We start from the raw sequence: 27,819 nt of genomic DNA on the forward strand, positions 1-27,819 counted from the left end.
CTGTAAACCAGCTACTTGGAAGGCTGAAACTGGGAGAATTGCAGTTCGAGGCCAGCCCAAGAAAGTAATTCACGAGACCCTGTCTTCAAAATAACCAGAGAAAATGAGCTGGAGGTGTGGCTCAAGCAGTAGAGTAAGCACCTGGTTTACAAGCACAAAACCCTGAGTTCAAACTCCAGTACCACCAAAAAAAACAGAGCAACACAGGGGGTGGTGAGAACACAGAATTAAGAGAAGCAGTGGCTTAGAATCTACTGTAGTGGATGCATCCAGCATGTTCAAGGGATAGAGGCTGCCTTTGGATCCAGTAGTGTTTGGGTCACTATGGAGGGTCTTTTGGGTGTGACAGAGAACACTCATCACGCTACAATAGTGTAAAAGATGCCAGCCCACTATGTCACTAACTAGCTGAGTAATCCAGGCAAGGAAGCTAACCTCTAAACCTCAGCATCTTTATCTGTGAAATGGGAAGATTGGAGCCTATCTTGTAGTATGTTATGTTGTCTTTTCTTGTTTGTTTTCCTCAATGCTGAAGGTCAAACACAGGCCCTCAGGCATGCTAGGGAAGTACTCTACCACTGAGCCACATCTCCAACCTCTTTGAGGGTTTTAAATGAAATTATGCAAGAGCACTAGGGGTGTAACTTGTGTAGCTTGTGTAAGGCCCTGTGTTCCATCACCAGCAGGGTCGGGGGGAGGCCTGACAGCTCTTAAGTGCTCACCTTTCTATAGATGTTAGCTATGCTGAAAATTTTGGCCCTGAGGGGCTTGCCTGATACGTGGGAGGGTGTCCTGGAATTGAAACCTGAGTTTTGGATCCAAGGCCCAAATTTCTGAGATTCCATATGGCAGCCCCAGCCACCCATGCCTAAAACCCACACTTCACTCTGGACAAGGCTGAATCATCATTGATCATGACCTCCATCATTTCCAATTTGCTATTACCTCTCCCTAGACCCTTCCCCACCTCCCCTTGTCCTAATGCTAATCATCCTTCAAGATGAACTAGAGGCCAGCTTCTGCAGGAGGGGTGCAATGTGCCTTATGTGGCCTTGAGTGCTGTACTTGGTCGTTTTAGCTTCTGTCACTTAGGACCTGGGGCTCCCTTCAGGTTTAAAAAAATTAAATTAAATTAATAAAAGGGGCTGGTGGAGTGGCTGAAGTGGTAGAGCACCTATCTAGCAAGCATGAGACCCTGAGTTCAAACCCCAGTACTTCCAGAAAAAAAAAATTAGCCAGTGTTGGTGGTACAGGCCTGTAATCTTAGCTACTCAGGAGGCAGAGATCAGATGGATCGCGGTTCGAAGCCAGCGCGGACAAATAGTTCACGAGACTCTATCTCGAAAATGACCAACACAAAAAAAGGGCTGGTGGAGTGGCTCAAGGTGTTGGTCCTGAGTTCAAACCCCATAAAAAAAAAAAAAAAACAGAACGGAGTCCTAAAGATTGGCACCGAGGGTGAAGGGAGCTCCCACACCTTTTCCCGTCGGTCCCAGGCTGCCCTCAGAGAGAAAAGGAGAAGCAGGCGCAGCAGGATTCCACGCCTGTGGTACTGCAGGGTCCCGGCCGCTGCTATCCCAAACCAACTCTACCGGTGCAATTTACATACCCATGGTGCACCACAAGAGGCCAGCTTTATGCTGCTTGATTCCATTCCGCGGGTTCCTCCACAACTGTGGTGCACAACACCTGCTGAAAATATCCATGCGTATGAACTATAGCCACGCAGTGTGCGCAGCTCGGGCTGTGAATAACCCTAAGTGTGGTAAGTGTTAGGGCGCTCTAGGAGATTGGAGGTGGTTACCTCGTGCACACTCCGGTTTCTCTTCAAATCGCATAAATCTTTCGCCTTTTACTAAAGATTTCCGTGGAGAGAAACAATTTTGAGTCTTAGCTTAATTTTTTGAGACCTTCTTTTTGGAAGGTTGTATTTATGGTATCAAAAGATAGAGTGTATGTATTGGATGTATTTACCTACTTGAGAAAGTAGAAAGTTTTCAGGTTAGTCTAAGGAATTGTGTGGTAGGTAAACACTCACATCACATCTGTTTTTTGCTTCAGCTTGATTCTAATCCCCAGATCTCTGCCTCTGGAGTAGCTAGGATTATAGACCTGAGCAGTGTCCAGCATGGTTTTGTTTTGTTTTGTTTTTTTAATTTCTTTTGTACAATGTTTGGGTCATTTCTCCCCCCTCCAGCATGTCTTAAAATTAGAAAGGGAGCTAGGTGCAACTCAGTGGTAGAGCACTTGCCTAACATGCACAAGGCCCTGGGTTTGCCCTCCAGGTCTGGGAAAAAGCAAACCCCATAGCTAAGAGACTTATGTTCAGAAAAAGGCAATATTATATACACTGAGGTAGGATTTTTGGTCCTCTAACAGTGAAAGGTCGCCCATTGGATATTTGTATTGGACCAAATGAAGAGATAGTTATTTCAACCAGTTTGAGCTGTCTCCAAGTTTCCAGAAAAACTTAGCAATTATTTTTTAAGAAAACTTTTATTTGTTCCTCAAAATGTAAACCCAAGACCCAGACTTCTCAGGAAATCCACTCAGAAATGTGTGTCTATGCTAACTAATAAGCATGTTTCCCCGTGGCCCCCACCCCCAACAGATTCTGTACACATGAGTAATCTACAGTCTCTGCAGTCCCACCCACACGAGGCTGCCTAAACTGGAGTTCTGAGGTTCTTCCTTACCCTAATTCCACTAACTGCCAAAGGTTTTCTGGAATAATCTCAGTCACTCAGTTTTCTTGGCTACTTTTGAAGATGAAACCCAAAGAACTCTTAAATGATTCTCTTTGGGAGAGATTATTTTATAGGCATTAGCAGCAAAAGCAGGGCTGTGTGATCCTGTCTGGCATCGCTGAGAGAAAACCTATAAAAGCAAAGGAGAGTAAATAAAGACAAATAATCAGCCTAGGCAATCAGTCTAGGACTCCTTCTAACCATTATTTTATTGGGCATGTCTGTGTTGTGGGAGCACAATTGGGAACTATAAAAATGCAGGCTGGTGAGGTTCCAAGATGACTCATTTTAAGGAGATGATATCTAAGGGAGAAGTTTCAGTAAGTGGCTGGAAAAGAACTCCCACAAAGCAGCAGGGATATTTATTTTCACTCTCTCTGGGTGTGAACCTTAAGGTTTGCTTGAGTTCTATAGATCAGTCGAGTCCACTCAGAAGCACATGAACGCAAAATAGGTCTTTCCCTTTTGCTAGCCTTCCCTTTCGCTTTGCTTTCCTAAGCTGCTGGGGTCAATCTTGGGGCTCATTAAATCTCACCCTAACCGCAGCTTCTTAGACAACTGTATGTGGAGATCAGGCTGCGTTCAGGATGTTACTCTGTATTGTATGGAACAGTACCTTTCAGGCTGAGACTTGCTATGAGCAACTCCTTTATTTAAAAAAAAAATTTTTTTTTGGCAGTACTGGGTTTTGAATTCAGGACTTCTTGCCTGCTAGGCAAGTGTTCTACCTCTTAAACCATCTCTCTAGCCCCGTAACTCCATCCCCCCCACCCCCCAAAGTGGTATTGGGATTTGAACTCAAGGTTTCACACTTGCTAGGCAGGCGCTCTCCACCACCTGGGCCACTCCACCAGAGTTTTTTTGAGATAGGGTCTCTGGAACTATCTGCCCAGGATGGCTTTGAACCTTGATCCTCCTTATCTCTGCCTCCTGAGTAATTAGGATTATAGGCGTGAGCCATTGGGCACCTGGCAACAGCTCCATTTTATACAGCAGCCTTTGCTCCATTTTGAGTGCAAATGCTGATACACAATGGCTCTATATTAAAAAAAAAAAAAAGAAATAAAACAAAGAATGGCTCTATATTTTATTTGTGCAAGTAAGCAACCACCATCTGTCCAGCACAATGACAGAAACTGGTAACTTCTTTACGCAAATAAAATATCACCTATAAGTGTATCAAATTAAATCAAGAACACATGGAACATATAGGCATGTCAAAGCCATATTTCAGAAACCAAACAATGATGCAACCCCCTTAACCTGGATCACATAAAAAGAGAGGAACCTAGGCTGGAGGCATGGCTCAAGTGATGGAACACCTGCTGAGCAAGTGGGGAACCCTGAGTTCAAATCCCAGCACCGCCAAAAGAGAGAGAACCCAGTACCACAGAGAGAGAGAGAGAGAGAGAGAGAGAGAGAGAGAAAGAGAAGGAAGAGAGGAAGGAAGGAGGGAGGGAAAGAGGGAGGAAGGGAAAGAAAGGAAGAAAAAAGGAGGGGTACCTAACACAGGTACAGTAACACCCACAGACCTGTCATCAGACCACCTGTCATGGTGCAAATGTCACAGAATAAACTCTGGACTCTGTCCCCAGGGACTCAGCTCAGCAAAAACCCCCCAACTTGAACTGTTACTGATAGGTGAGATGTTTCAGATGTTCCTCAGTTCTTGGGTACAACGTCTAAGATGAGGATACAACCCCAGATGCAGCAAAAGTGGCACAAAGAGTAGGAAGATAATAGTGATTTATTAGGAACATGGAATTACTCTTCCAGGGATATAATTGCTCTGGAGGTGCAGTTCAGGTAAGGATCTGCTGGTGGAAGCTGTTGGGAGCTGGGGATTTATCCAACAAGGTGGGGTTGCTAGTTTGTGTGAAATCAGAACCCTCACCTTGTGGCCCTCCCCAAATGGTTGGGCCACTGGGCACATGCCTGTTCAATTTTTCTTTGCCCTTCCTTGTTTAAACTTGATATGGGGAGGGGCTCATAAGGATATTAAGACCATTATTCTAATACTGTAATTCTTTTGGGGGGGGGGGTTGAACTCAGGTTTCTCACTTCATTATTTTAATCCTTAATCCTTGGCCATCTGGGGTTTTAGAATGGAATCTTGCAATTTGGGGCTCATTCCTAGGCTAGCAAAACCCCTTGCTTGACACTTGCGGTTGGCAGCCCTACCCCAGAACAGCTCAGCCACTGGGTTTATGTTAATATCTTACCTAACTATCTTAAATGACTCTTTCTGTATCAGCTCTCTGTTCTTACCTCCTGTAAGGTCCTTTGAGCCCTGCAGCCACTTTAACCCTTTCTTAGTCATTCTGTAACCTATATATTATTGTGAAAGTGTAATATGTGATCTGAGAGTTAATATTAGCAATTAAGTTTGGAATAAAAGAACCTCTGATTGCCAATGGCCATGATGACCAAGTGAAAGCAGTAGTAAGCAAATTAAAGCCAATGAAATTGATGTAGATTGTGAATTTATTATTATTCAATAAATTCTAGATCATATATCTGGTGTAGCATAATGGTGTGGGGAAAGTAGTCCTTTGTAGCTGCTTGCAGTTCCAGGTTCATGTTTTTGAGCTCCATTTTCCCATGGAAATTACTACCTACCCCACTCCCAAATTCCAAGTGTAACATTAGCCAATCCTGAACAGACTGTGCAACCAAACTCAGCCAATCCGAGTAAAGGGGCAGGGCCCACTGTATCAGGAATTAAAAATGAGGACCAAGTGCCTGCTCCTTGTGCTTGCTGTGCCTATGCACCAAACCCTCCTGCAGAAGTAAATTTTGCCTTGTCAAGACAATTCTCCGTTTCTGTGCCAATTGTGACCCCAGTGCTCTTTGGGGGGGGGGTCTTATTTCTAACAGCTCAAGTGGTAAAGTGCCTGCCTAGAAAGCATGAGGCCCTGAGTTCAAACCCCCGTATGGCAAAAAAGAAAAAAAAAAAAATTCTATCATGGAAAAACACAAATGTGTCTGCCTATATTTCTGACATAGCTCATTCACAACAGTTACAATCATGGTCAGTTGTCTTATAGCAAAGCTAATGGGAGTATACAGCTCAGCTATATTACCTCTAAAAACTGGAGGGCTCATTCAGGTTTTCCTTCAGTTTCAAACTCTACACTAATTGCCCTGTATGAAACAATCCCTTCCACATTTTTTTCCCCCTTTCTTGCCAGGAAATTAAACTCAGGGCCTGTGGCATGCTAGGAAAGTGTCTATCAGTGAGCTATACCTCCAGACCCGCTATCTTTTAACGTGCTTTTTCTTTACAGTACAAACTACTCCCTGAGTTGTGTTTACTGTATGTTTCTTCCCCTAGATCCTCCTGATAGCCACCACCTGAGTAGCTAGGATTACCATGCCTAGCTTATATTCATTTTCTAAACACAATACAGTATGTAATCTGCTCCACTACAGTTCTAAGTACTTTACAAAATTAATTTCATCTTCTAACAGTTCTACTAAATGAGTTCTATTATTGTCTCCATTTTATAAATATGAAACTGAGGCATAGAAAGGTCAACTAGTCTAAATCAAGTCATAAAGCCAGTAAGTGGTGGAGCTGGAGTCCTTGGGCTGTTGGAGTGACTCAAGTGGTAGAGTGCCTGCCTTGCAAGACAAGGCCCCGAGTTCAAAACCCAGTACAGCAAAAACAAAAAAAACTCCACAAACATCCTGGTTGTGAAAAGTAACAATCACCACGCCATTCATCTTTTCTGAGTTTTCTTTTTTCTGTAAGGGGTAGTAAGTTAAGTCCAAGCCTCACACTTGCTAAGCACATGCCTACCACTGAGCTACGCCCCAATCCACTTTTCTCTTTTTTTTGGCGGTACTGGCGTTTGAACTCAGGGTCTCATGCTTGCTAGCAGGAGCTCTACCACTTGAGCCACTCCAATCCTTTTTTGTGTTGGGTATTTTCGAGATACGATATCGTGAACTATTTGCCAGGGTTGGATTTGAACCGCCAACATCCTCGTGGTTCGAGACCAGCCGAAGGATAGTTTGCGAGACACTCCCCACCCCTGCCGCTCCTCCAAAATAACCTGGGCAAAATGGACTGGTGGTGTGGCTCAAGTGGTGGAATGCCTACTTTGCAAGCGTGTAGTCCCGAGTTCAAACCCACAAAAAAAAAAAAAAAAAAAAAAAGGCTGAGCTGCGAGTTACCAGAGCTGACAGACGAAGACAGTGCCCAGGGGCAGGGTGCAAAGTGAGGGCGTAGAGTTAAGAAAACTCTCGCCTTCGAGTCTCGCACAGCGGAAAAGCCCTGACCTCGCTGCCACACTCCGTACCAACGCCTGGAAGATGGCTCTTCCGGCATGCTCGCGGGGCATGCTGGGACACCGGAAGCCCGCTGCGAACGCAGAGTACGTCGGGAGCTGTAGTTTCCTGCCCAGAATTCCTCGCATGGCTTGTAATTAGGTCACTTGAAGGGCACATCCAGAAAGCGGTGGTGCTCCCGGCGCAAGGTGCCCCTCCGGCGACGACACAGTGCGCCCTGGACCGCATCTCCTCTCCGCAGGGCGTGGGACTTCCATGCCTCCACAATCTGCTCCACCTACGGGAGGGAACGCCAGTTACCACGCAGTCCTACGATACTCTCTCTCTCCGAAGACCCTAAGCAGGATCGGGGGCCTCTGCTTTGTCCCCATGCTGAGGAGTGGGTCTGAGCCTGGTTCCCCCGCGTCCGCACCGGGATAAGCGGCTCCCGCCGGTTCTGCTCTTCCAGGGCGCTCAACTCCGCCGGGGCCAGCAAGGCCAGTCTCAGCTCTCGAACCACGGGGGCCGCCACTTCGGCTACAGGCCGTTCCAGCACCGCCTGCGAACGCCAGGTCTGAGCCGGGGCAAGCTGGGGGGCATTTGTCCCGCCACTAGCTTTCGAAGATCTTGCGGCCCGTTCCGCCTTCAGCGCCCTCGCACTCCCCCAGGCCCCACTCACCGCGCCCACGCGCGCCCAGTTTCGGGCGGCTTGGACCAGCTCAGCCTCGTCCACGCGGAGCTTGTCGCTGCGCAGCAGGGGCAGCAACGCAGGGGCCGACAGCTCCAGAAAGCCGCGGGTCCGCAGCGCCTCCTGCGGGCCCGGGTGTCGGTCAGCGGGGAGTAGAATGGGTGGGTGGTTTTAGGAGCATGAAGATGGGGAGCCGTACCTGGCTGTGGACCTCTATGAAGGCTATACACCGCTCCTCCAGCGGCCCCAGGCCAAAGGTTACCGCCACCTGGGCGCAGAATGAGGGAGGTCAGGTTAGAAACTGGAGAGACCGCCATACTGACTCTAGTAGGGGAGACTAAGAGGGCCTATGATCTCCTAGAAAATTAGACCCAGTGAAAGCCCACGTTGGCATGTACACACACAGGTGGATGATAAAAGAGATCATACCATGTCCTTCAAACCCCACCCTGGGGCCTAAGCTTGGCTTCTAAACCCCACACCCCACCCTTTCCCCACCTGAGAACCATTCCCACTCTTGATAGAAACCAGCGAAGATTTCCTGGCCCATCAACACTTGCTCCTACACCTGACCCTTCTGATAATACCCTGGATTCCACAGATCTGGGCACAGAATTTATCCCATAGACATTCTTGGAGCACTCCTGTCCCCTCTCATGTACCCAGATTGTTCCATGACAGATATGAGGTCCAGGCTCCTTGTACCTGGACCCCAGTACCACAAACTAGAAGCCAGACTTCTTCCAGGCCTGTCCAGTAACACCCACCTGCAGGGCTTCACAAACCAACTCCACATCTAGCACCTTCATCACAAACTCCAGGCACAGCTGGGGACAGAAATGATTGTGAGCTGTGCGGAGTTGTTTCTGTTCCAAGACCCCAGTCCCATCCCAGAAGCAGTGAGCAAGCTTGGAGCAGTGACTCACCTAGACTCCTAGCAGCCCCAGGCCCATTCTGATCTATCAGGCCTGGGGTGAGGGAAGACAGGGAATTGCTAGGGTCTAAAATTTGGCAAGGCCAGGGGGCTGGAGAATAACAAAGCAAAGCCCAAAAGTGCACCTTCTAGCACATTTGCTTCTGATAAAATCTATGCAAAAATCCCACTCTCTTTCCCTCAGAATGCTAATCTTTCTCTCTCAAGAAGACTTCTATTTTTACCAGAAACTTGAATTTCATGCTTAACATCTTATCCTCACATCTAGAAAAACATTGGGTCATACGAGTTCTACCCACCTCCTCTCTCAGAGCCACCCACCTCTCTCTTGGGTTTCCACTGCTAACCCCATCCTGGCAGCCACCTCTTGATTAGCACACTAGCCTCCTAACCAGACTGCAGACAGCAGACGGCCTAGGACACATAAGCCCTTTCAGTTCTTTCCTAATCTTCCAAATCCTACTCCCTTCCCTGAAACCCTTGGTGAATTTCTACTACCCTGGGGTTTTAAAAATCCCCCAGTTTTCTTCTCCTTCATCAAACTTAGGGCTTGCACATGCTAGGCAAGTGCTCTACCACTAAAGTATACTCCCAATCCTTTTTTTGTTTTCTTGTGATGATGAGGATCAAACCTAGGACCTTGTACATACTAGGCAAGCTCTCCACCACCAAGCTAAATCCCCAACCCCCAAATTCTTAAAAACCCTGACTAAAACAGCCTCTGTTACCCATCCAGGGGTTCTCACACTCCTAGTCCAGCCACACCAAATGCATCAGGAATTCCTTTGGTACTGCTATGACTAGAATGTCATCTTCTCATCATTTTGCTCGACCAGATCCAACACAAATGTTTTCTCCTCCAGGAATCTCTTCACACAGCATCAGCAATTTACCCTCATCTGTCACACTTGTGCTACCCTATTAAGTATTTTCATCTCTATTTACTCTAGAGAACAAAGATCTCTCTGTGTACCCATTTGCTCTCTAGGTTAGAAAGCGAGTGGAGTGGAGCAAGGTGTGAACTGAGCCCGTGAGAGGCAAGGGACAGATGCCAGGGCCTAGCACAAACACCCACCTCTCGCAGCTCCTCCAGCCCATACTCCACAGCTGCTGTCAGCACTTCCAGCACCTGCAGAGTGGGTGATTGGGAGTAAAAGGAAGTTTTCCCTGTCCCTCAGCATGATGAGCAAACTCGGCCTCTTGCACCCGCAGCCTTTCCCACCCAGCCCCTGCTTGGCGGGCTCACAGAGTGGCGGTGCAGCGTGACGCTGTTGGTATACAGGAACTCCAGCACTGCTAGGAAAGCCTCAGCTGGCACAGTGCTTAGCACCACAGGACTAGGCACCCTGGGGCCCGTTTCTGTGCCCAGAAGTCTCTGGAAGAAGTTGCATCTACAAGCCAACAAGCACCGGTGGGCAAACACCTCCTGCCGCTCTTGACCAACCACAAAGCAGACGTCACTGTGGGAGAGAGGGCGGGGAGCCAGGGGAGAAAAGTCCTGAGTCTAGAATACATTTTGGGCTTTGCCCTTGCCCAGTGTGGGCCTTATTTTCCTTACGTGTAATGTAAGAGGCGAGGCTTAGCCTTCCAACAGAAGGCCAGAGTTCTAGCCCCAGTTCACCTTGTACTGTAGGCAAGTGACTTCCCATCTGAATCTCAGGTTTCTCACTCATGAACTCAGTTCTCAGAGGAGGTGACTACACTTGGTCACTGAGGAGCCCAGGATTGATGCAAGCAAGATTGATCCCAATACCCTCTCCTTCCCAGTCTGTGGTTTGGAGGAAGGGAAACTCCTCTTAGCTCTTCCCCTGGCTGCAAACTCAGCTCTTTTCAATCCTCTTCCAGGAGAACTGTGGGAGTGCAGGATGCAGAGTGTGCACTGACTGCAGACATAGCAGTGATGCACCATGAGGTCAGACCACATTTTCCATCTTCATGATCACTTCCGGCCCCAGTCTCTGGGCCTCAAAACAAGGTAGGGGGGTAAGAGGCATGAGAAAAAGCTTGAACTTCCTCTAGTCCCAGGCCCAAGGCCTGGTGTTTCCACTACTCAGACCAGACTATGACATGCCCCCCCTCCCCCGACACACATACACGCACAACCTCCAAAGAAGCAGGGTTATGGGAGTCACTAATGCCTGAGGAGGAGTGCAGTTCTGAGACAGTGGGGACAGAAAGCTGCATCCTAGCTCTCCTGATCAGCTCTGCTCCCAGTAAACTCTATCCCTGGTTTTGCACAGCACTAATCTCTTGGGCAATCAGTGGGCGGTCTGCACCCTTGAACTACTTCCTGTCTGGGTTTCTGGCTCAGTTTCTAAAGCTTTGTTCCAGTTGTGAAGCCCCAATTCTCCTAACAGGGTCATCTGCTCCTCTGCTTTTTCAGAAAGGAAGGCCCCTAGATGAGTGCTGGACAGGAGTCAAGTTTCATCCCACCTCTCAGGATCCAGGGGTTGAGGAATTTATTTTTGGGGGCCATACTGGGGTTTAAACTCAGGGCTTCACACTTGCTAGGCAGGCACTCTACCACTTGAGCCATTCCGCCAGCACAGAGGACTCTTTGCAAGAACCAGAGAAGGATGGGCTTTGCCTGAGCTCAAACAGCAGCCCCAGGCTCCAGCCCCCACTGTCTCCCACCTCTGGCTCTCAGGATATCACAGACTCTAAGTGGCTAGCAGCCACCTTCTACACTTGATTTCCTCACAGACTTGCATTCACCAGGGAGGAAGGCCAGGTCACCATTCCTGCCTCTTCACCCAGGGCCTCCTCAAAGCCAGCTCGTGAAAACCCACCACGAGGGCCCACTCCCTCACCTGTATCGGGGGTTGTTCACAAGGCTCCGGAGTGCTGTGGAAAAGGGTGCAGCTTGTCCGTGCACAATCAGTTCTGGGGTCTCCATAGGGGTGGTGGGGAGGACAGAAAGAGGGTGGAGTGGCCTAGGAAGTCTACTGCTGTCTGTTGGTCAGTGCGAGGCCTGGCCAAGGCCCTAGAGCTGGTGAGGAAACCAGAGAGGCTTGAGAGGGAGAGGCAGGAGCCAGGCGCTCAGGAGACCTGTTTGCTGAAAAGCTAAAGATTAGGGAGGAAGAGAGGCCCAGGTTCCTGAAAAAGGCATCAGAGGTGCATGGAAGAGGCCAGAGGCTTCGCAAATGGGGACAGGCAAGAGAGAGGGGGAGGAGAGGGGGAAGAGAGGCAACGTGTGGAAAGGCACAGGCTTGCAGCAGCCTGTGGTCTGGAGAGAAACTAGTGTCAGATGAGGCCCAGGCTGGGAGCCTGCCCAGGCAGCCTGGTGAGAAGCCTGAGTTTCCATGGAAACTGAAGCAGGGGCTGCAAGGCCCGCCCATCTCCCTACTAACCCAGGGAAAAACTTCAGCCTGTGTAGGGACCCTAAGCTGAGTCTGGCCCCTGCCTGCCTTGGGTTTGGAGTTAAAGCCCTTTGCTTTCCTAATCCATCCCCACATGCTCACAGGTTAGGATCAGTTCTACAATGCCTGGGGAAACCCCTGCTGAACAGTAAAAATTCTCATCTCCCTGGATGTTTTTCAGAGCCCAGACTTAGCTTGTTTGGGCTGTCCCATCCCTTCCAGAAGGCGTCAGCTCAGACAGAAGCAGCACAACCTCTGGCATCCCTGAAATGCAACTAGGGGGAGAGGGGGTGATCTAGGTACTGAGGCACACAAACAGTGTGGTCAACTGGAGACAACCCCTGGGACACTTTGGTCAGTAACAAAGATCAGTAGACTGAATTTGGATTTACTCCTGAGTCACTGCTGTATCAGGCCTGCCCCCCCCTACACATACACACACAAGCTGAGGCAATGGGCCTCTCCACCCCCGCATTCTGAATTGAGGAAGTCATTCAAGCCCCACCCTAGCTCAGCGCCTGGAGCGGAAATGTTTTGTCCTTATTGAGACTGATGGGGAGACTTTAGAACCATGACGTGCTCCTTCCTGTGGGCCCAGATTCTGCATTCCTGAGCAACTACCCTGACAGCCTCAAGGTCTTTCCATACCCCAGGCCTCTGTGACTTGTTCACAAATGGCAAGTCATCTGGCCATTTCGTTAAGGATAAAAAAATGAACATGGCCCAAGAGCCCAGGAGTAGGACACCTTTCTAACCAGAGCCTCTCTACATTTGCTGTCTGTCATCCCATAGTGGTAGTATGCCTCGAGCTCCAAGCCCCCATAAGCTCCCTCTCCCAAATAACTCAGGGGCACCCCCCACCCCAACACGTAATCATAGTAGTAAGGTTCAGATTATTCCAGAGCTGAGCTGGAAGAACTCTGGGAGGAGGTGTGCTGTGGCAATCGCCCATGGCAACCACACAACATGGCCCTCCCCGACCCACCCTCATCCTCTGGTTGGGCCAGCTTTGTGAGGACTGTGGAGCCAGGAGAGCTCAGAAGCTAAAGGCTACAGGTGACTCAGGTGTGTGTGTGGGGGGCAAATTTCAGAAGAGGGTGGTCATCCCAGAAGTGATTCTCTACAAGGTAGAATAAGAAGCCAAAAGCAGAGGGTGCAAGGAGCTTCACGGGTCACCCAGCCCCATGTGACTGGTGAGGATCTTTTGGGCTCTGCCTAGAGCTGGTAGGTAGGGGTGGATGACTGAATTCAATACTTCCAGGGCTAGAGGGCTCTGAGGGGGTGGAGTTACCGATCCTCCTGTTCACAGGTTGGAGGCACCACTTCTACTGCCCAGGCTGAGTGAGAAGCCAGCTTTCTCTCCCTCTTCTGCGGGTGAACTTAAGTAGGAGAAAAGGAAGTGTACTTGTAGCTCACTTAGTGGAACAACACAGTGACCAAGTGGAGCTCAGGGGAGACCTCACAGGACCAAAGACTGTGCAACAGCCCTTCCCTTGCTTATGTCTCTAACTGCTCTTAGTCCTCTGAGCACCTAGGAACCCAAGCAGTACCATACTGTTTTTGTTTTTCTGTAGTACTGGGGTTTGAACTCAAGGCCTTACGCTTGCTAGGCAGGCACTCTACCACTTGAGCCATTCCACCAGCTCAGTATTTGATGTACTTGTTCCAAAAATACAGATAAGAAGCCAGAAGGGGGGAGCCCCACTATTGGTAAAAACCTGTACTCCCAGCTGTTCTGGAGGCTGAAGCAGGAGAACCACTTGAGCCTAGAAGTTGGAGGCCAGACTGGGCAACAGTGAGAAGCCTAAGTATTTTACAAACCCAAGTCCATGAAATACTTTTTTTTTTTCTTAAAAGGTCCCATCACCAAGCAAGACTGTGGTGTAGACAGAAGGCCAGTGAAGCCACCCTAAGTGTGGGTCTTCCAGTAGGCAGGTCCATGGCCAGCAGACCTCTGCCCCCGGGACACCAGGAGGAGGAGGAGACTGCCAAAGAACCAGCACCAAAACTGTCACTGGTGCGGCCCAGAGGCTGCCTGCCCAGCATTGATGAGTCCCGACCATCAGGTCAGAGCCCAGCCCCCCGCCGAAGCTCCGTGCTGGGCTTAACCACATCCTTCTCTCGCCGCAACTCTCTGGCTGGATCAGGCATTGGTGCTGGAAGTCGCAGACCATCCCTGGGCCCAGTGCCCCCTCTAGGTTCGCGGGTTAGCTTCTCGGGCCTGCCCCTGGTGACCGCCCGTCGTGTGGCACCCTCATACCGCACTGAGCCCGCACCGGGGGAGTCCTGGGAGTCTGTACATGCACAGCGCATCCTGGAGGCAGCACTGGACGCCAGACTGTGCAATGTATGCTACTCAAGTGTGGAAGGCGGGCAGCTGGCACAGGAGCTGTGTGAACAGGTGCATGTGCGCCTGCGCGAGCTCAGCCCCCCTCGCTACAAGCTCGTGTGCTGTGTGGTGCTAGGGCCACGAGAAGGCCAGGGTGTGCACGTCGTCAGCCGTGCACTCTGGGACGAGGCACGTGATGGGCTGGCCTCGGCCACCTTCACCAATGCCTCGCTCTTTGCGGTGGCCACAGTCCACGGGTTGTATTGCGAGTAAGCAGATCTCCCAAGTTCTGCAAAATGGTTTATTATGCCAGGAGGAGGCCCCCCTGGGGCTCACATCCCAATAAATAAATGTCTCAATAAATAAAAGTGGTCCATAAATAATGCCCCCTAGCTGGGGGCTAAGGCTCAGGCTTATCTCAGAGAAGGGGTAAGAGACAGCAAGGACAGGCTGCCCCCCAACTCCAGTAAAGCTGGTCCCTGATTCCCTGGGGGATTCAGCCAGGAGCCCCCAGTGAGGCACCAAAGAGACAGGGAGGGCCACAAAGGCAAGGGCCAGAGCCTTACAGGCACAGGCCTCAGCTTTGAGGGCTTTGGGTCATGGCCTGCTCTGCAGGTTGGGGTCTAGGAGGGACTGCGGTCCCGGAGCAGGCGTAGAGCATAGCGGAGTCGCTGCCGAAGGTCTGGGGAGCAGCCCAGCTGCCGGAGGTGGGAAGCGAGGTAAGTGCAAGCACTGCGATTCCGGGCCACAAAAGTCACAAGGAGGGGTTCCCAGCCACTGAGGATCAGCTTAGTATGGTCCCCATAGAAGTTCACCTATGCCAGAAGGGTGACACTGATCAGGCCTTAAGGCTCCAGGCCCAATTTCCTTCCCCACACCCAGGGTCTCCTGGACCTTCCCTCCAACAACTCCAGCAGGGGCTCTTACCTGGACAGTGCCATCACTAAAGAGCATGAGCAAGGCCTGATCTGTCTTGACCCACTGCAGCAGTAAGGGTGGAGCAGGCACCTCCACCTCTTCCACACTAGGCAGATCGCCTCCCTGGGAGCAGGGGCAGGACAGGTCATTGGTGTGGTACAGTTAGGCCCTCCCTGTCCCATTGATGTCTCCCTTCCCTACAAGGTCAGCCTCTAGCTTTGAGCTCCCTCACCACCACCAAAAGGGAATATGAAGTAATCAGGGTATGTTAGTCCTCAACATGCCCCACCCCAGCCCTCATACCTTCATGAGGTGCTGCTCCATGTAGGAGGTGAAATACCGTAGGATGCTCAGTTGAGGCTGCAGAGCCCGGGGTACAGCACCCACAGAGAAGGAGAAGTGCTTTGTGCTAGTAGGGTTGTAGTGTACAGTCCTGGAAGCAGGGAGACAGAAGTCAGAGGGAGCCCTGCACCAAAGCCCCTCCCCTGGGAAACCTCAGGCCTGAGTCCAGGAGTACACCAATGTGCAGCCCTGCTGGGTACAATAGCCTGGTGCACCCACAGCAGCACTTACTTTCTGTTAGCTGACAGGGCCATGTGTGTGCCATCATTGAAGAGCACAGCTACACGGCGGCTGGACAGTTGATACCCAAAGCCAAACTTGTTGGAGTAGTCAACCCACTTGCTGACCCAGACCAGAGGCTCTGGCTGTGCCAAAGGAGCTGGGTTCTGTTCCGCTGTCATGGGAAAGGAGGGAGTGAGGACTTGCCCCTGGTCTCCAGGCCAAAGAACTCCCAATACCAGAACCCAGCCCTACTTGGGGCCATGGTGCCAGAACCCAGCCTTACCTGCAGGCATGAAGGCCACACAATTTCTCAGAGCACAGAAGGCTGACTCTACCACTGTGGCCACAGTCAAACCTTCTTCAAACCCTAAAAGAAACAGGACACTGAGATTTTGGCAATTTAGTTTCCCTGGATCCATGTCACATCCCTCTGCCAACTTCCTCCCTCTGGTCCCTGGTCCCTGGCCCTGGTAATCTCTACCACTTCATCCTCTATGGCTCCTCACCATCTCCACTGCTTGCCAGTGTCCCACGGGGTGAGCTGTCTTCAGCAGCTGTCTCTACTAGGCTGACAGGGGCTGGAACAGAAGCTGCTGGAGCCTGGAGGATTGGATAGAGGCAGGGAATGAGATAGGCCCAGAATCCAAATCCTTGAAAGTCTGTGTCCCAGCCCTGCCGTGGCCTAGCTCCCAGGGCAACCGGGGTCAGCTCCAGCTGGCTAATGAGACACAGCCAATTAGGCCACCACGAGGCTGGATGCTTCATCAGCCTTTTATCCCGGGCTTCCCTCAGCTGCTAGGGTGGGAGTGAGTCAGGAGAATAATGTCCACGTGAACACCTCACCTCAGGCCTGACATCTGGATGGCCAATAGATGTGCGCATGAGGCCGCTCACCAAACGGGAGACCTCGCCTCGCTCCTCAGGATGGTTCTTATCTGGGGATGAAGGAAGATATAGCCCTCAGTGTCCTGTCTAGCCCCACTTCCCACAGGATGACAGGCCTTCCCAACTGCCTGGACAACACATGCTCTCCCCAGGAGTTCACAGGCATCACACTCTCATGCCCCCAAAATGAATGAAATAAACTGTTTGCTATTCCTGTTCCTCAACCCACTAATAATCCAGACTCACTCTTGTTCTTCTTCCTGCCAAACAGGCTCTTGGTCACTTTGGCAAACAGACTCCGTGCTGGGTTGGGGGGTGTCAGATCTGGGACTGTCATGCAGCTGCTGACAGGGAGCCGATCGGGGGTGTAGCCCTGGGAATGGGAGCCATGTCAACAGAGAGACCCCAAGGGTCCTGTCACCTGCCCGTTTATCCCTTGGGAACACGTAGACTGATCTTGGGTGTCTTGGGGAGCCACAGACCTTGGTAAAGAAGTCATGGCGCAGGATCTGCTCAATAGAGGGGCGGTCTCGGGGTGAGGCTCGAAGGATGGCAGCCAGAAGCTGCCGGGCAGGCAATGAGAGGCTGGCAGGCAGCGTGTAGTGAACCTGCTTGATGCAGCGGTACGTTTCCTTAAGGTCAGCTGTCTCAAAGGGGGGGCTCCCACACAGCAGTGTGTACCTGTGTCAGGGAGAGGGGGATCAGGAGCAAAGTGGTGGAAATGCACCACCCATCCACCCACCACCTGTCTGGCACTCACATGACACAGCCCAGTGACCACACGTCTGCTTCAGGACCATGGCCCTGTCTCAGCAGCACTTCTGGAGCCACATAGTTGGGAGTGCCACAGATGGTCCTGAAAGAAGGTAGGGAGGAGAGGGGAAGGCTCAGATCCAGCCCAACAACCCCCATTCCTGCCCCTGCTGTGAGTCCAGACAAAGCAGCTGCCTGTCACCAAAGACCAGAGAGCTCCTTCTTGTCTTGGGACAATGGATGCTGGGGATGGCAGCTGAGTCCCCACCCACCCTCCTAGCCCAGCTGCTCAGCTGCTCTGAAGGACAGGGGGAGGCCCCTCCCCCCAAGTCAGGCCCCTCCCCCCAAGGTCAACACAGAGGGTTCATCACTAATCCCATCCCCCACTCTCCTCTGGCAAACTACCCATAAGGCTGTCACTTCCCATGATCTGTGCCACACACAAACACCAGCTGTCACACCCCCATAAACACTCATCTGCCACACATGCTATCTGTGTCATGTACACCCAGTCACGGTGACCAAAGCAGGGTCTTCTTACACATACACAAGATAATCATGTCCTGTCAATGTTTCACTATTCCCACACTCAGTCTGCCTCACATACATGTACACACTGCCTGACCTATGTTGTCAATTTCCCCATCCACACACAGGATCAGTCACACACTTCCAAGATTCTTACATCCCCGTGTCACAGGATCTTAGGATCACCTACCCTGTGTTATCACATACTCATGGAACCTCATTCTTTCCATCAGACTCAACAGCCCAGGCTGCTGCCTCCACCTTCAAACACACAAACAGCCCATTACCCCTTCCCTATTTATCACATGCACACATCAGATGGTCACCTTGCTTCCCACATACATACTGTCTGTCACATCATCTGTGTCACACATAGACCATGGCCACCCCTCCCCTCAAACACTCACTTCTTCCTCTGCTCTGGAGGCTCTAACTGAGTTGCAAGCCCAAAATCCCCCACCTTCAGTTCCATGTTCTCAGTGATGAAAAAATTTCCTGGAAAGGGCCAGAGAAGTATGTCAGATTCCTCCCTCTTTCCTCCCCAACTCCACACACTGCTGACCCAGGAGTCTTACCCAGCTTCAGGTCCCGGTGCAAGATGCCCCGCTGGTGCAAGTACTTGAGGCCTGACAGGATCTGTCGCAGGTAGTAGCGTACCTCTGGCTCCAAGAGGGTGTGCCGGGCCTTCCAGATGTGGGCCAGGGACTGCAGAAAGCCATTACCTCAGCCCCTGCTCGCCCTCCCTCAGTCTCCCTCAATCTTCACTAGCTGAAGACAGGGCCCCAAATTTGGGTCTGAATACCCCCTTTTCTCTTCCCACTCCTGGCCCTGCCTATCCCTTACCTTTCGACTGCAGAGCTCTAGGAAAATGTATATGTTGTCAGCATCCTCGAAGTGGTGTGAAAAACGAACGATATGGCGGTGCTGTAGATCTCGGTGCAATTCAATCTCGTTAAGAATCTGCGATGGGGACGTGAGGTCGTCATTCTTCTAGGGTTCCCACGCCACCGTCCCCTCTCTAACCCTCGCTCACTGGGCCTGGACCCACCTTTTCGCGTTGATGCGGCTTGGCGACGCGGTTCTGCGGGATAACTTTGACCGCGTAGACACTGCCAGTCTCCGTGTCAGTGGCCTCGTAGCAGCGGGCGAAGCCTCCCTAGGAGGAAGGGGCATCAGGCTGGGCGCTCCAGGGAAGGCCGAGTCCGGCCCGCAAACGTCCCCAAATCCGAGTGAAGAACACCCGCCCCCCTGGGCGGAGTTCCCCTCCACCCTCGTTAGCACAACCCCTAGACAGCCCCGGCCCACCTTGCCCAACAAGCGGCCTTTGAAGTAGGAACGGCCGCTGCACGGGTCGGTGATGAGGCGCCCAGGGTCCGGCCCCTGTGGCCCAGCCGGCACCTCCAGCTCGGATCTGGGAAAAGAACTCGAAGGCGGTCCTGGTCCGGCGGGGGGCGCGGGCGGGGCGGCCGCACGCGGGAAAGGGCGCGGGGACAGGAAGCCGGCGGCGGGCTCCATGTCGGCGGCGCGTCGCAGCGTGGGCCCGGCTTGTTCTTGATTCCGCCCGGCCCCGGCAGCGAGTGGCGCTGCCTGGTTTTCGCTACGCTGCGCTCGCGCCCAAAGGAGCCCGGCGTTTTTATCAATGAACGCCTGCCCCTCCCCGACATCTAGTCACCAAGAGCCCCGCCCCCTTCCTGGCGGCGAGTCACGGAGAAGCCACGCCCATTACAAGGCCTACGACACCTGAAAGCTCCTCCCCACCCGACGCCCTTCGAGGCCCCACCTCGGCTTGTAGACTTAAAGGCGCCGCCATGCTGCTAATCACGATGCATGTGCGGCTCGGCCGCAGGGGTCGGCCGGTCCTTGTTCTCCCACCCGCGCCGCCCTGGTGACGGTGTGTCTCCCTAATGGCAGCCTCTTTCCCCATCCTTCCGAGCATGTGGTGAAGTCGGAGTGGGGTCAGGTATCTGGGGGCGTCTTCCCAGCAATTAGATGGACATCGTTCAAGCCAGGAATGGAAAGGCAGAGGTGACCCTCGCGTTCTCTTCGGCGCATCACTAATACTTCTGGCGCTTGTTCCAACGCCAGAACCCACAGCTCAGTGCTGCCCCCTTTAGGGACTGAGGAATAACACAGGGAGCCTGGCTGGCCTGATTGGTAAAACTGTGGGTGGGTTTGGGGAATAGCCTTCTTCAAATCTTTTATCATGCTCCAAGCTACATCTTCCACTACCCACATTTTTTGGGGGGGGTGGAGGCATTGAGGATTGAACCTATGGCCTCAATTATACTAAGAATATGCCCTAAGCCGGGCGCCAATGGTCACGCCTATAATTCTAGCTACTCAGGAGGCAGGGATCAGGAAGGTGACGGTTCGAAGCCAGGCTGGGCAAAAAGTTCTTGGGCCCCTATCTCGAAAAACCCTTCACAAAAATAGAGCTGGTGTAGTGGCTCAAGGTGAAGGCCCTGAGTTCAAGCCCCAGTACCGCCAAAAAAAAAGAATGTGCTCTACTCCTAGTCCTTTGAACTTAATATTACACCCTCTTATTCCTGCCTTTCTTACAGGATCCCTTTTTTTGTTACTTCTACATTTTTTTCTTTCAGAGATGAGATCTAGACGTGTGCATTCTTGGAGGGAGGTTTTTGGGACTGCGGGGTCCTCTATTCCCTTCTCAAAGTATCCTTTGCTCTGGGTCAGCAGTCAGAAGGCCAGAAAGTAAAGAATGGGAACTGGATATTCTCAAGAGCCTAGGGATGGGCAATTGGACAGTTATCTTGGGGCCACCTAGAGCAGGAGACCCCTGCTCAATGCACTCCTCAGGGCCAGAGACAGAGGGGGAGGGGGTTAATCCCTCTGGAATTTTTTGTCCCAGGATTACAGGCCTCTTGGCCTTGTAGTCTTTCTGTTTTCACTCTTGGTCATTCAATCAAGTATAAACCATTCAGGCCTCGGAAATGTACCGAGAACACCTGCTAAGTGCTAGACTTAGAATGGTCAAGGTTACAGCCTTCATTTAGTTCACTTCATTTAGTTACTTAATTCTGTTTTATGGAAACAGACTATAGGCAAGTACATAAACAAAGTAATTGCATGCTGCAAAAAAGCGCTATGAAGGAAGTAAACAAAAGAGCAAACCAAGAGCCTACTTTAGAAAGAGTAGCCAGCAGTCAACAAATACCTAATTCCTGCCACTTATCTCCCAAATATCTCTGGTAAGTAACCACTTAACTCCATCTTCCCCTCATATTCAGATCCCAGTCACAGTTTCCTTCTTTTGGTGGAACTGGGTTAAACTCTGGGCTTTGCACTTGCAAGCCAGATGCTCTACCACTTGAGCCACAACTCCAGTCCATTTTGCTCTGGTTATTTTGGAGATGAGGTCTTGAGAAGTATTTTCCTCAAACCTCAATCCTCCCTATCTCAGCCTCCCAAGTAGCTAAGATTACAGCCATGAGCCACTGGCACTAGGCAGTGTTTCTTATTTGGATTATTGCTGCAGCACCTTGCTGGTCTCCCAGCCTTTGTCTCTATAAACTGTCAGATTCCACCTAATCCCTCATCAACCCTACAAGAAACTACTTCAAGTTTGTCTCTCATGGCCACATAAAGGAGACCCAAAACAGGCTGTAATGTGGAAAAATACTAGAGAGGAGATGGGCAAGAAGGCTTGAGTGCCATGTTTAGGAATTTGGTGTTTATCTTCACAGGACCTCAGAGGTCAGCAGTTTCCCAGGAGGAGACAGTAGTAAGTGGGGCTAGAAAGGACAAATGGCCAGGGCAATAGACCTGAGGCACTTAGCACTTCAAAAGACATAAACCAGGGCTGGTGGAGTGGCTTAAGCAGTAGAGTGCTTACCTAGCAAGCCTGGCAAGCATGAGGCCCTGAGTTCAGACCCCAGTACTGCGCCCCCCAAAAAAACCCAGAAAGTAAAAGACATACTCCACACTGCAATTGTTGTTATTATTACTGTAGTGATGTGGATTGTGCATGCTAGATAAGCACCTTACCACTGAGCTATATCCCCAGTCCAGTATTGCAATTTTATATTTGGAAAATGAATCAAAATGTCTCTATCAGTTTCCTAGAGCTGCCATAACAAAATACCATAGTTGGGTGACTTCAGTAACAGAAATTTATTTTCACAGTTCTAGAGGCTGAAAGTTGAAGAGCATAAGCAGGATTAATTTTTTCTTTTTTTTTTTTCTCTTTTTGTACATGAATACATAATATTTTTTTGTTGTTGTTTTGATCTTTGAACCTCCACCCCATGGCTTCAAACTCTTAATCCTCCTGCCACTGCCTCTGGGTGCTGGGATCAACACACCCAGCTAAGACATTTCTTTTGAGGCCTCCCTCCTTGGCTTGCAGATGGTAGTCTCTGGTTTCACATGACCTTTTTCTCTGTTTACACCTTTGGTATCATCTTGTGAGTCCTAATCCTTTTCTCATAAGGACACTAGTCAAATTAGATTAAGGTGCATATCCTCAAAGCCTCACTTTAATTTAATTACTTGAATGCTCTATCCAAACACAGTCACATTCTGAGGTACCAGGGGGTTAGGACTGCAAAATATGATTGGGATGGAGGAAGCACAATTTAGCTAATACAGCCTCTTAAATTTTTTTCTTTTTTTTTTTGGTGCTGGGGATTGGACCCAGGGCCTTGCACATGCTAAGCAAGCACTTTACCTGCAGCCCTTAATTCTATCACAAAGTTTAATGAGCTCCAACACACTCTTTTTTTAGCTGAAGGGATAAGCAGACCTGCTTTCTGAGGTTCAGAGTGTTAATGGCGCTGGTTCAGTCTATGATCAGAAGACTTCCAAATTCTTTATCCCGTGTGGAAGAATCCATGGCAGGACATGTGGGTATAAAGGGAGTTTGTTAAAAGTTAGGGAAGGAGGCTGGCAGAGTGGCTCAAGTGGTAGAGTGCCTGCCTAACAAGTGTGAGGCCCTGAGTTCAGGCCCAGTAACACCAAAAAAAAAGAAAGAAAAAAGCTACAAAGGGGAGGGAGAGTGCTTCTTTCTCTAGGTGCTTTTAAAACTCCCATTAAAAGGGAGGAACCAGGTGATTCCCATCCAGTAATCAATGACTGGGGCCAGGCAAGAGCGGTTCCTGGCCAGATAAAGGTGGTTCCTGAGCTAAAGCAAGGTCAATCTGAGATGTAATATTTTTCTATGAGTCCCGAAGTTTGCCTTAATTCTAGCCGGCCTCAAGAGGGCCTCTCTAGCCAGTGTAGAATCCTGTGTTTCCTGTAGCCCAGCTCACTAAGAGAACTTGTTTGAGTTTAGCCCAACCATATACTGAAGCACTTATATACACCAACTCACAGGACCTCCTGGGAGGGCTTCCACAGCAGAACTTTGTAAGGTACAGTTCAAAAGACATCCAAAACTCCTACCTCTATTTCCTGCTTCTTCCCCAACCTTAAGACTCTCCATCAGCCAGGCGATGGTGGCTCTCACCTATAATTGGGAGGATCATGGTTCAAGGCCCTGTCTCCAAAATAACTACAGCAAAATGGACTCAAGGTGTGGCTCAAGAGATAGAAAACTTGCTTTGCAAGCACCAAGTCCTGAGTTCAAACTCCAGTCACAAAAAAAAAAAAAAAAGACTATCAACTTCAACTGAAAACTCACTGTGTATTGGAGCTTATCAAGGCTTCCCCCCACCAAAACAACTTTGACTACAAGGAATTTGATAGGTCCTAGGACCCGGCTCAGTCATGAAATCATTCACTCATTCTATCAACAAACCTTTTTCCTGAGTTGTACCCTGGGGTAAGCCACCCACGGCTAAACAACTGCATTGTACTGAAAGCAGTGGAAGGAGAAGAAGGGTGTGGGAGGTGGTCCATGGGAGCCCAGAGGTGAAATCTGACCCAGTTTGAAGAATCCAGATAGGTGGAGATTTCCAAACTGAGTCCTGAGGGCTGGGGAAGAGTTAGCCAGGAACAGAATAGACAAGGAGAAGCAAGAGGTGCAGAACAATGTGTTTCTTAGAGGCCCGAAGTGAAAGCTCCTAGTCCTTAAAGAACTGAAGATTCAGGACTGGTGGAGTGGCTCAAGAGGTAGAGCACCTGCCTAGGAAGTGTGAGGCCCTAGGTTCAAGCCACAGTACTGCAAAACAACAACAACCAAAAAAACCTGGAAGTTCAGGGTTAAGAGAAAGGGAGCTGGAACAGTCCAGGAGCCAGACACTAAAAGACTTTGCAAGGTGTGTGGAGAAAGGTCTTCTTGTCCTTTCCCCACTTTGCAAAGTTTCCAAGCTGCCCAGCTGTTGTGCCCAGGCCCCCCAGAGGCAACAGTTTTAAACTTGGTGAGCCCAGGAAGTAGGTTCTAGGATGGAGGCTCCTGTGAAGAGGAACCTGATCACACCCCAAGCCTAGTTCCCTGGAACCTCCTCTAGACAGCTGAGGAGCTGCAACCACTCATGCAGGTGGTGAGCCTGAGTTTAGGTTCCCTTCTCCCAGTTCTGGGATATAAGGCTGAGTTTAGGCTGCCTGACCCATGTAACAACCTCTCTAATTTCTGCCACAGAAGACCTTGGCCAGGGGCTACTGCTCAGGAATAAAATGAAATCCCTTCTGTGCTTTCTGCTGTCTTCCTATGCCTTCTTCCGCTGGCTGGGTAGCCTCAGACCCGGGTTGGAACTGAAAGCCCACTCCTGTCTGCCTGTCTTCATTTATTTTTTTTGCAGTGCTGGAGATGGAACCCAGGGCCTCATGAATGCTAGGTACATCGCCAGCCCACTATCCTTTTCAGAGCTCTACTGTCCTGTAGTCTCTCTCCTTGGAAAGTTAACAAGGTGCTTGATCCCTCCTCTGGCAGCCAGGATATCTTTCTAGATGCTGTAATTTTTTTCTCTGCTTTCAGGGATCAAACCAAAGGCACTGAGCTATACCCTCAGCCCATGGATGCTGTAATTTAAGGTCCTGCCTTTGCCTCCTCTCTGTGTATAACCTGCTCCTCATCCATGGATTTATGTACCTTTCAAGTTTCAGGCACCAGGCTAGGCATTTATTGTGTTGATTGTTTACAGTAACCTTGTGATGTGAATGTGATTATATCCCCATTGTACAGATAAGAAAACTGAAGCTCAAGACAGTGAAGCAAGCTTCCTAAGATCATACACAGCTCCCCAGGGACAGAGCCAAGATCTGAACCCAAGTCTGTCTGACTCTACTATTCATAATTGCCTGACTTTTCTGGGGTCATTGGGTCCCCGCCCTCTCCTATGTTCCTCTTAATAACATCCTTTCTCCCCGACCCCAAGACTCTTACAACCTGAGGTTGTGCCCTAGCTGGGGTTTTCTCTGAGCTTTCTGGGTTTCCATCCCCCAAAAGCCTGCTATGTTGCTGAGCACATGTTTTATACTCCTAGTCCCCTTGGCAACTCACAGTCAGAATCTGTCCACAATATCAGAGGGCAAGAGAGGTGGTAGTGCAGGTGCCTGTGGCTCACGCCTACAATCCTAGCTACTCAGGAGGCAGAGATCAGGAGGTCACAGTTTAAAGCCAGCCAGGCAAATAGTTTGCAAGACCCTATCTTGAAAAAAAAAAAAGAGCTGGTGGAGTGGCTTGAGGTGTAGGCCCTGAGTTCAAACCCCAGTACTACAAAAAAAAAAAAAAAAAAAAAAGCCACAAAGTATAGGACTCAAGAAGGGCTATTGGATTCAGCAGTAAAGTAACCTCAGGGGTCCTTGGTGGGAGCTACAGTCCAACCAGAGATAAAATATGTGCTAATAAGCTGATGCAGGAGGATTGTGAGTTCAAGACCAGCCTAGGCTACATAGTGAGACCCTATCTCAAAAAAGCAAAAGTTTTTTTTAAAAAAACAAACAGTTGGGTGCTGGTGGCTCACGCCTATAACCCTAGTTACTCAAGAGACAGAGATCGGGAGGATCTAGGTTTCAACCCAGCCCGGGCAAATAGTTTTGAGAGAACTTATCTTGAAAATACCCTTCACAAAAAAGGGCTGGTAGAAATGGCTCAAGATATAGAGCCTGAGTCCAAACCTCAGTACCTCCCCCTTCAAAAAAGTGCTGAGCTGGAGGCATGGTTCAAGCCTTTGAGCTCCTGCCTAGCAGGAGTAAAGCCCTAAGTTCAGGCTTCAGTACCACCAAAAAAAAAAAAAAAAAAAAAAAAAGTGCTGTTAGCTAAAGTACACTTCATGCTTACATTGTGCTATTGAGCCTTTTATGCAATTAATTTAATAATCACAACTACTTTGAGATTGGCATTATCTATTTCCCCATGGTGAAATTAAGCACAGGGAAGTTAAGTGGTTTGTCCAAGGTCTAAGCTATAGGTCCAATTCACCTATGAGAAGGGGAGGGCAATAGTGGGTGGGACCAGCAGAGAGGGAGAAACATTACAGGAGGAGGATAAACAGGGTGGGGCAGGTGATTTATGAGCTGAATGGTTCCCTCTCCTGGACCATAAACTACAAACCATGGGGAAGAAGACCAATCCAAAGTGGGAAGGTAGATAAGGCAATTCAGGAGGGAGGAGTGGGGTGGGTACCCTTTCCTCGGGGCGAGGTGTGGGGGGGGGGAGGTTTCAGGTCATGCACCTTTATCCTGACTGTGGGAAATTCACAGACCACAATGCTGGTAACATGAAGAATTATGAGGGCTTTGAACAGGGGGGCACAGGATTACACTGCAGCAACCTTGGGTTGTCCTGTGGAGAGATGCAGGGAGACCTAGGGACTGGCTTCTCCACACCTAGAACATAGAACATCTATGAGTCATGAGTCGTTAGCAGCCCTGAATGCCCTGGGAAAGCCACGGATCAAAGCTTGGGAAGGGGCTGCATGGCTATAATGGCTTAGCTCCTGGAGCTGTTAGTTCATCCTCTGAAGCTCAGGTTGTGGTTCTTACACACACACACACACACACACACACACACACACACACACACACACACGCAAAGGGAGAAAGAGACTGAGGGAGAGAGAGACAGAATTGTTCTTTACTCATAGACACTTATTACCTAGGGGCTGGAAGGAAGATATAACTTCAGTCAGGCCATTAGTAGGTTTTCATAACTTGGCTTATCTGGGAACTCTGACAAAAAAAAAAAAAAAGCTGGGAAGAGTGGTAGTGGTGAAGCTAGATGTCTTTCATGTTAAAATGGAGAAAGAGAGAGAGAGAAGCCTGGCACCAGTGGCTCATGCCTGTAATCCAAGCTACATGAGCAAAAAAAAGATACTGGATATGGGGTTTAAAAATGTCTGTTGTGTGCCTGAGTTCCCAGATACATGGTCTTGCCAACCCAGTGGCATGGGGATGGAGAAGGGCCTGGTCAGGACCCCCAGACCTTGTCCAGAAGACTTGCACTGTGGCCTCTGGTGCACAGAACCCTAATCCCAGGACTCAGTCCCTTGTTTAGGCCCCATTGGGAAACTTCCAGCCTTTGAAGCCCACTGGCTCTGGCCTTGACTTTTTTTTTTTTTTTTTTTATGGTGGTACTGGAGTTTGAAGTCAGAGCCTCATGCTTGCTAGGCAGGTGCTCTACTACTTGAGCCACTGTGCCAGCCCTTTTTTGTTTTGGGTTTTTTCGAGATAGGGTCTCACGAACTATTTGCCGGGGCTGGCTTCGAACCTTGATCCTCCTGATCTCTGCCTCCTGTGAGGGAAGCAATCTTTTCTATCAAAGCAGGTCGTCATCTTAACTACTTGCAGTTTTGGGTTCTTCTCCTGGATTCTTGTTAAGCTTGCCAAACTTGCCCACCAAACTGCAAATGTTAGTCCCTCCCCTGGGCTAGTGTCAAATTCTACCCAGTTGGAGCACAGGGGCAGAACCATTCTGCATTAGGAATAAAAAGAGGACAGACTAC

The 27,819-nt window shown here is 50.0% G+C and overlaps 3 protein-coding genes and 1 non-coding gene across 7 annotated transcripts; 2 read left to right on the top strand and 2 right to left on the bottom strand.

Annotated features, from left to right (window-relative positions):
- Positions 1-1,811: 1,811 nt before the first annotated feature.
- LOC141425124 (U5 spliceosomal RNA) lies at positions 1,812-1,927 on the top strand. Its single transcript, XR_012450216.1, has one exon. It is a non-coding gene; the product is annotated as a U5 spliceosomal RNA (small nuclear RNA).
- A 2,549-nt stretch (positions 1,928-4,476) lies between these two features.
- Positions 4,477-12,502, bottom strand: Btbd19 (BTB domain containing 19). 3 transcript variants are annotated; one of them, XM_020183329.2, is made up of 8 exons: positions 11,452-12,502; positions 9,888-10,101; positions 9,717-9,770; positions 8,475-8,534; positions 7,907-7,975; positions 7,699-7,830; positions 7,453-7,578; positions 4,477-7,317 (listed from the first exon to the last, which is right to left on the bottom strand). In XM_020183329.2, the coding sequence occupies exons 1-8, from the start codon at positions 11,535-11,537 to the stop codon at positions 7,183-7,185; spliced, it is 876 nt and encodes a 291-aa protein (XP_020038918.1). In that variant the 5' UTR covers positions 11,538-12,502; the 3' UTR covers positions 4,477-7,182. The 3 variants fall into 3 exon arrangements, with proteins under 3 accessions (XP_020038918.1, XP_073936406.1, XP_073936405.1); XM_074080305.1 differs by lacking the exon at positions 7,453-7,578; XM_074080304.1 differs by having other exon boundaries at positions 7,453-7,830.
- Positions 10,082-14,602, top strand: Dynlt4 (dynein light chain Tctex-type 4). Of its 2 annotated transcripts, none has more exons than XM_074080306.1 (2): positions 10,082-10,616; positions 13,858-14,602. In XM_074080306.1, exons 1-2 carry the CDS (start codon positions 10,549-10,551, stop codon positions 14,600-14,602), a joined length of 813 nt encoding a protein of 270 aa, XP_073936407.1. In that variant the 5' UTR covers positions 10,082-10,548. The 2 variants fall into 2 exon arrangements, with proteins under 2 accessions (XP_073936407.1, XP_073936409.1); XM_074080308.1 differs by lacking the exon at positions 10,082-10,616 and adding an exon at positions 11,847-13,065.
- Positions 14,603-14,616: 14 nt separating this feature from the next.
- On the bottom strand, positions 14,617-19,633 carry Plk3 (polo like kinase 3). Its single transcript, XM_074080303.1, has 15 exons — positions 19,283-19,633; positions 19,026-19,133; positions 18,821-18,937; positions 18,553-18,682; positions 18,385-18,472; positions 17,457-17,552; positions 17,179-17,377; positions 16,943-17,069; positions 16,655-16,746; positions 16,318-16,411; positions 16,095-16,178; positions 15,821-15,983; positions 15,551-15,680; positions 15,257-15,370; positions 14,617-15,144 (listed from the first exon to the last, which is right to left on the bottom strand). The coding sequence occupies exons 1-15, from the start codon at positions 19,490-19,492 to the stop codon at positions 14,953-14,955; spliced, it is 1,944 nt and encodes a 647-aa protein (XP_073936404.1). The 5' UTR covers positions 19,493-19,633; the 3' UTR covers positions 14,617-14,952.
- Positions 19,634-27,819: the final 8,186 nt, after the last annotated feature.

This window comes from Castor canadensis, chromosome 7 (genome assembly GCF_047511655.1).
Source record: "Castor canadensis chromosome 7, mCasCan1.hap1v2, whole genome shotgun sequence".
Classification (NCBI taxonomy): Eukaryota; Metazoa; Chordata; class Mammalia; order Rodentia; family Castoridae; genus Castor; species Castor canadensis.

Bases quoted from the DNA above. Each gene is read 5' to 3' on its own strand.
- Dynlt4 (XM_074080306.1), top strand. From the start codon at position 10,549: ATGAGGTCAGACCACATTTTCCATCTTCATGATCACTTCCGGCCCCAG. The intron at 10,617-13,857 runs GTAGGGGGGTAA...TTTTCTTAAAAG, and splicing joins TCTCTGGGCCTCAAAACAAG to GTCCCATCACCAAGCAAGAC.
- Btbd19 (XM_074080304.1), bottom strand. From the start codon at position 11,537: ATGGAGACCCCAGAACTGATTGTGCACGGACAAGCTGCACCCTTTTCC. The intron at 10,102-11,451 runs GTGAGGGAGTGG...TCTCTCCCACAG, and splicing joins GTGAACAACCCCCGATACAG to TGACGTCTGCTTTGTGGTTG. The intron at 9,771-9,887 runs GTGAGCCCGCCA...CCCACTCTGCAG, and splicing joins TCACGCTGCACCGCCACTCT to GTGCTGGAAGTGCTGACAGC.
- Plk3 (XM_074080303.1), bottom strand. From the start codon at position 19,492: ATGGAGCCCGCCGCCGGCTTCCTGTCCCCGCGCCCTTTCCCGCGTGCG. The intron at 19,134-19,282 runs GTGGGCCGGGGC...CCTTCCTCCTAG, and splicing joins AAGGCCGCTTGTTGGGCAAG to GGAGGCTTCGCCCGCTGCTA. The intron at 16,179-16,317 runs GTGAGGAGCCAT...TGTTTCTTTTAG, and splicing joins ACTGGCAAGCAGTGGAGATG to GGTTTGAAGAAGGTTTGACT.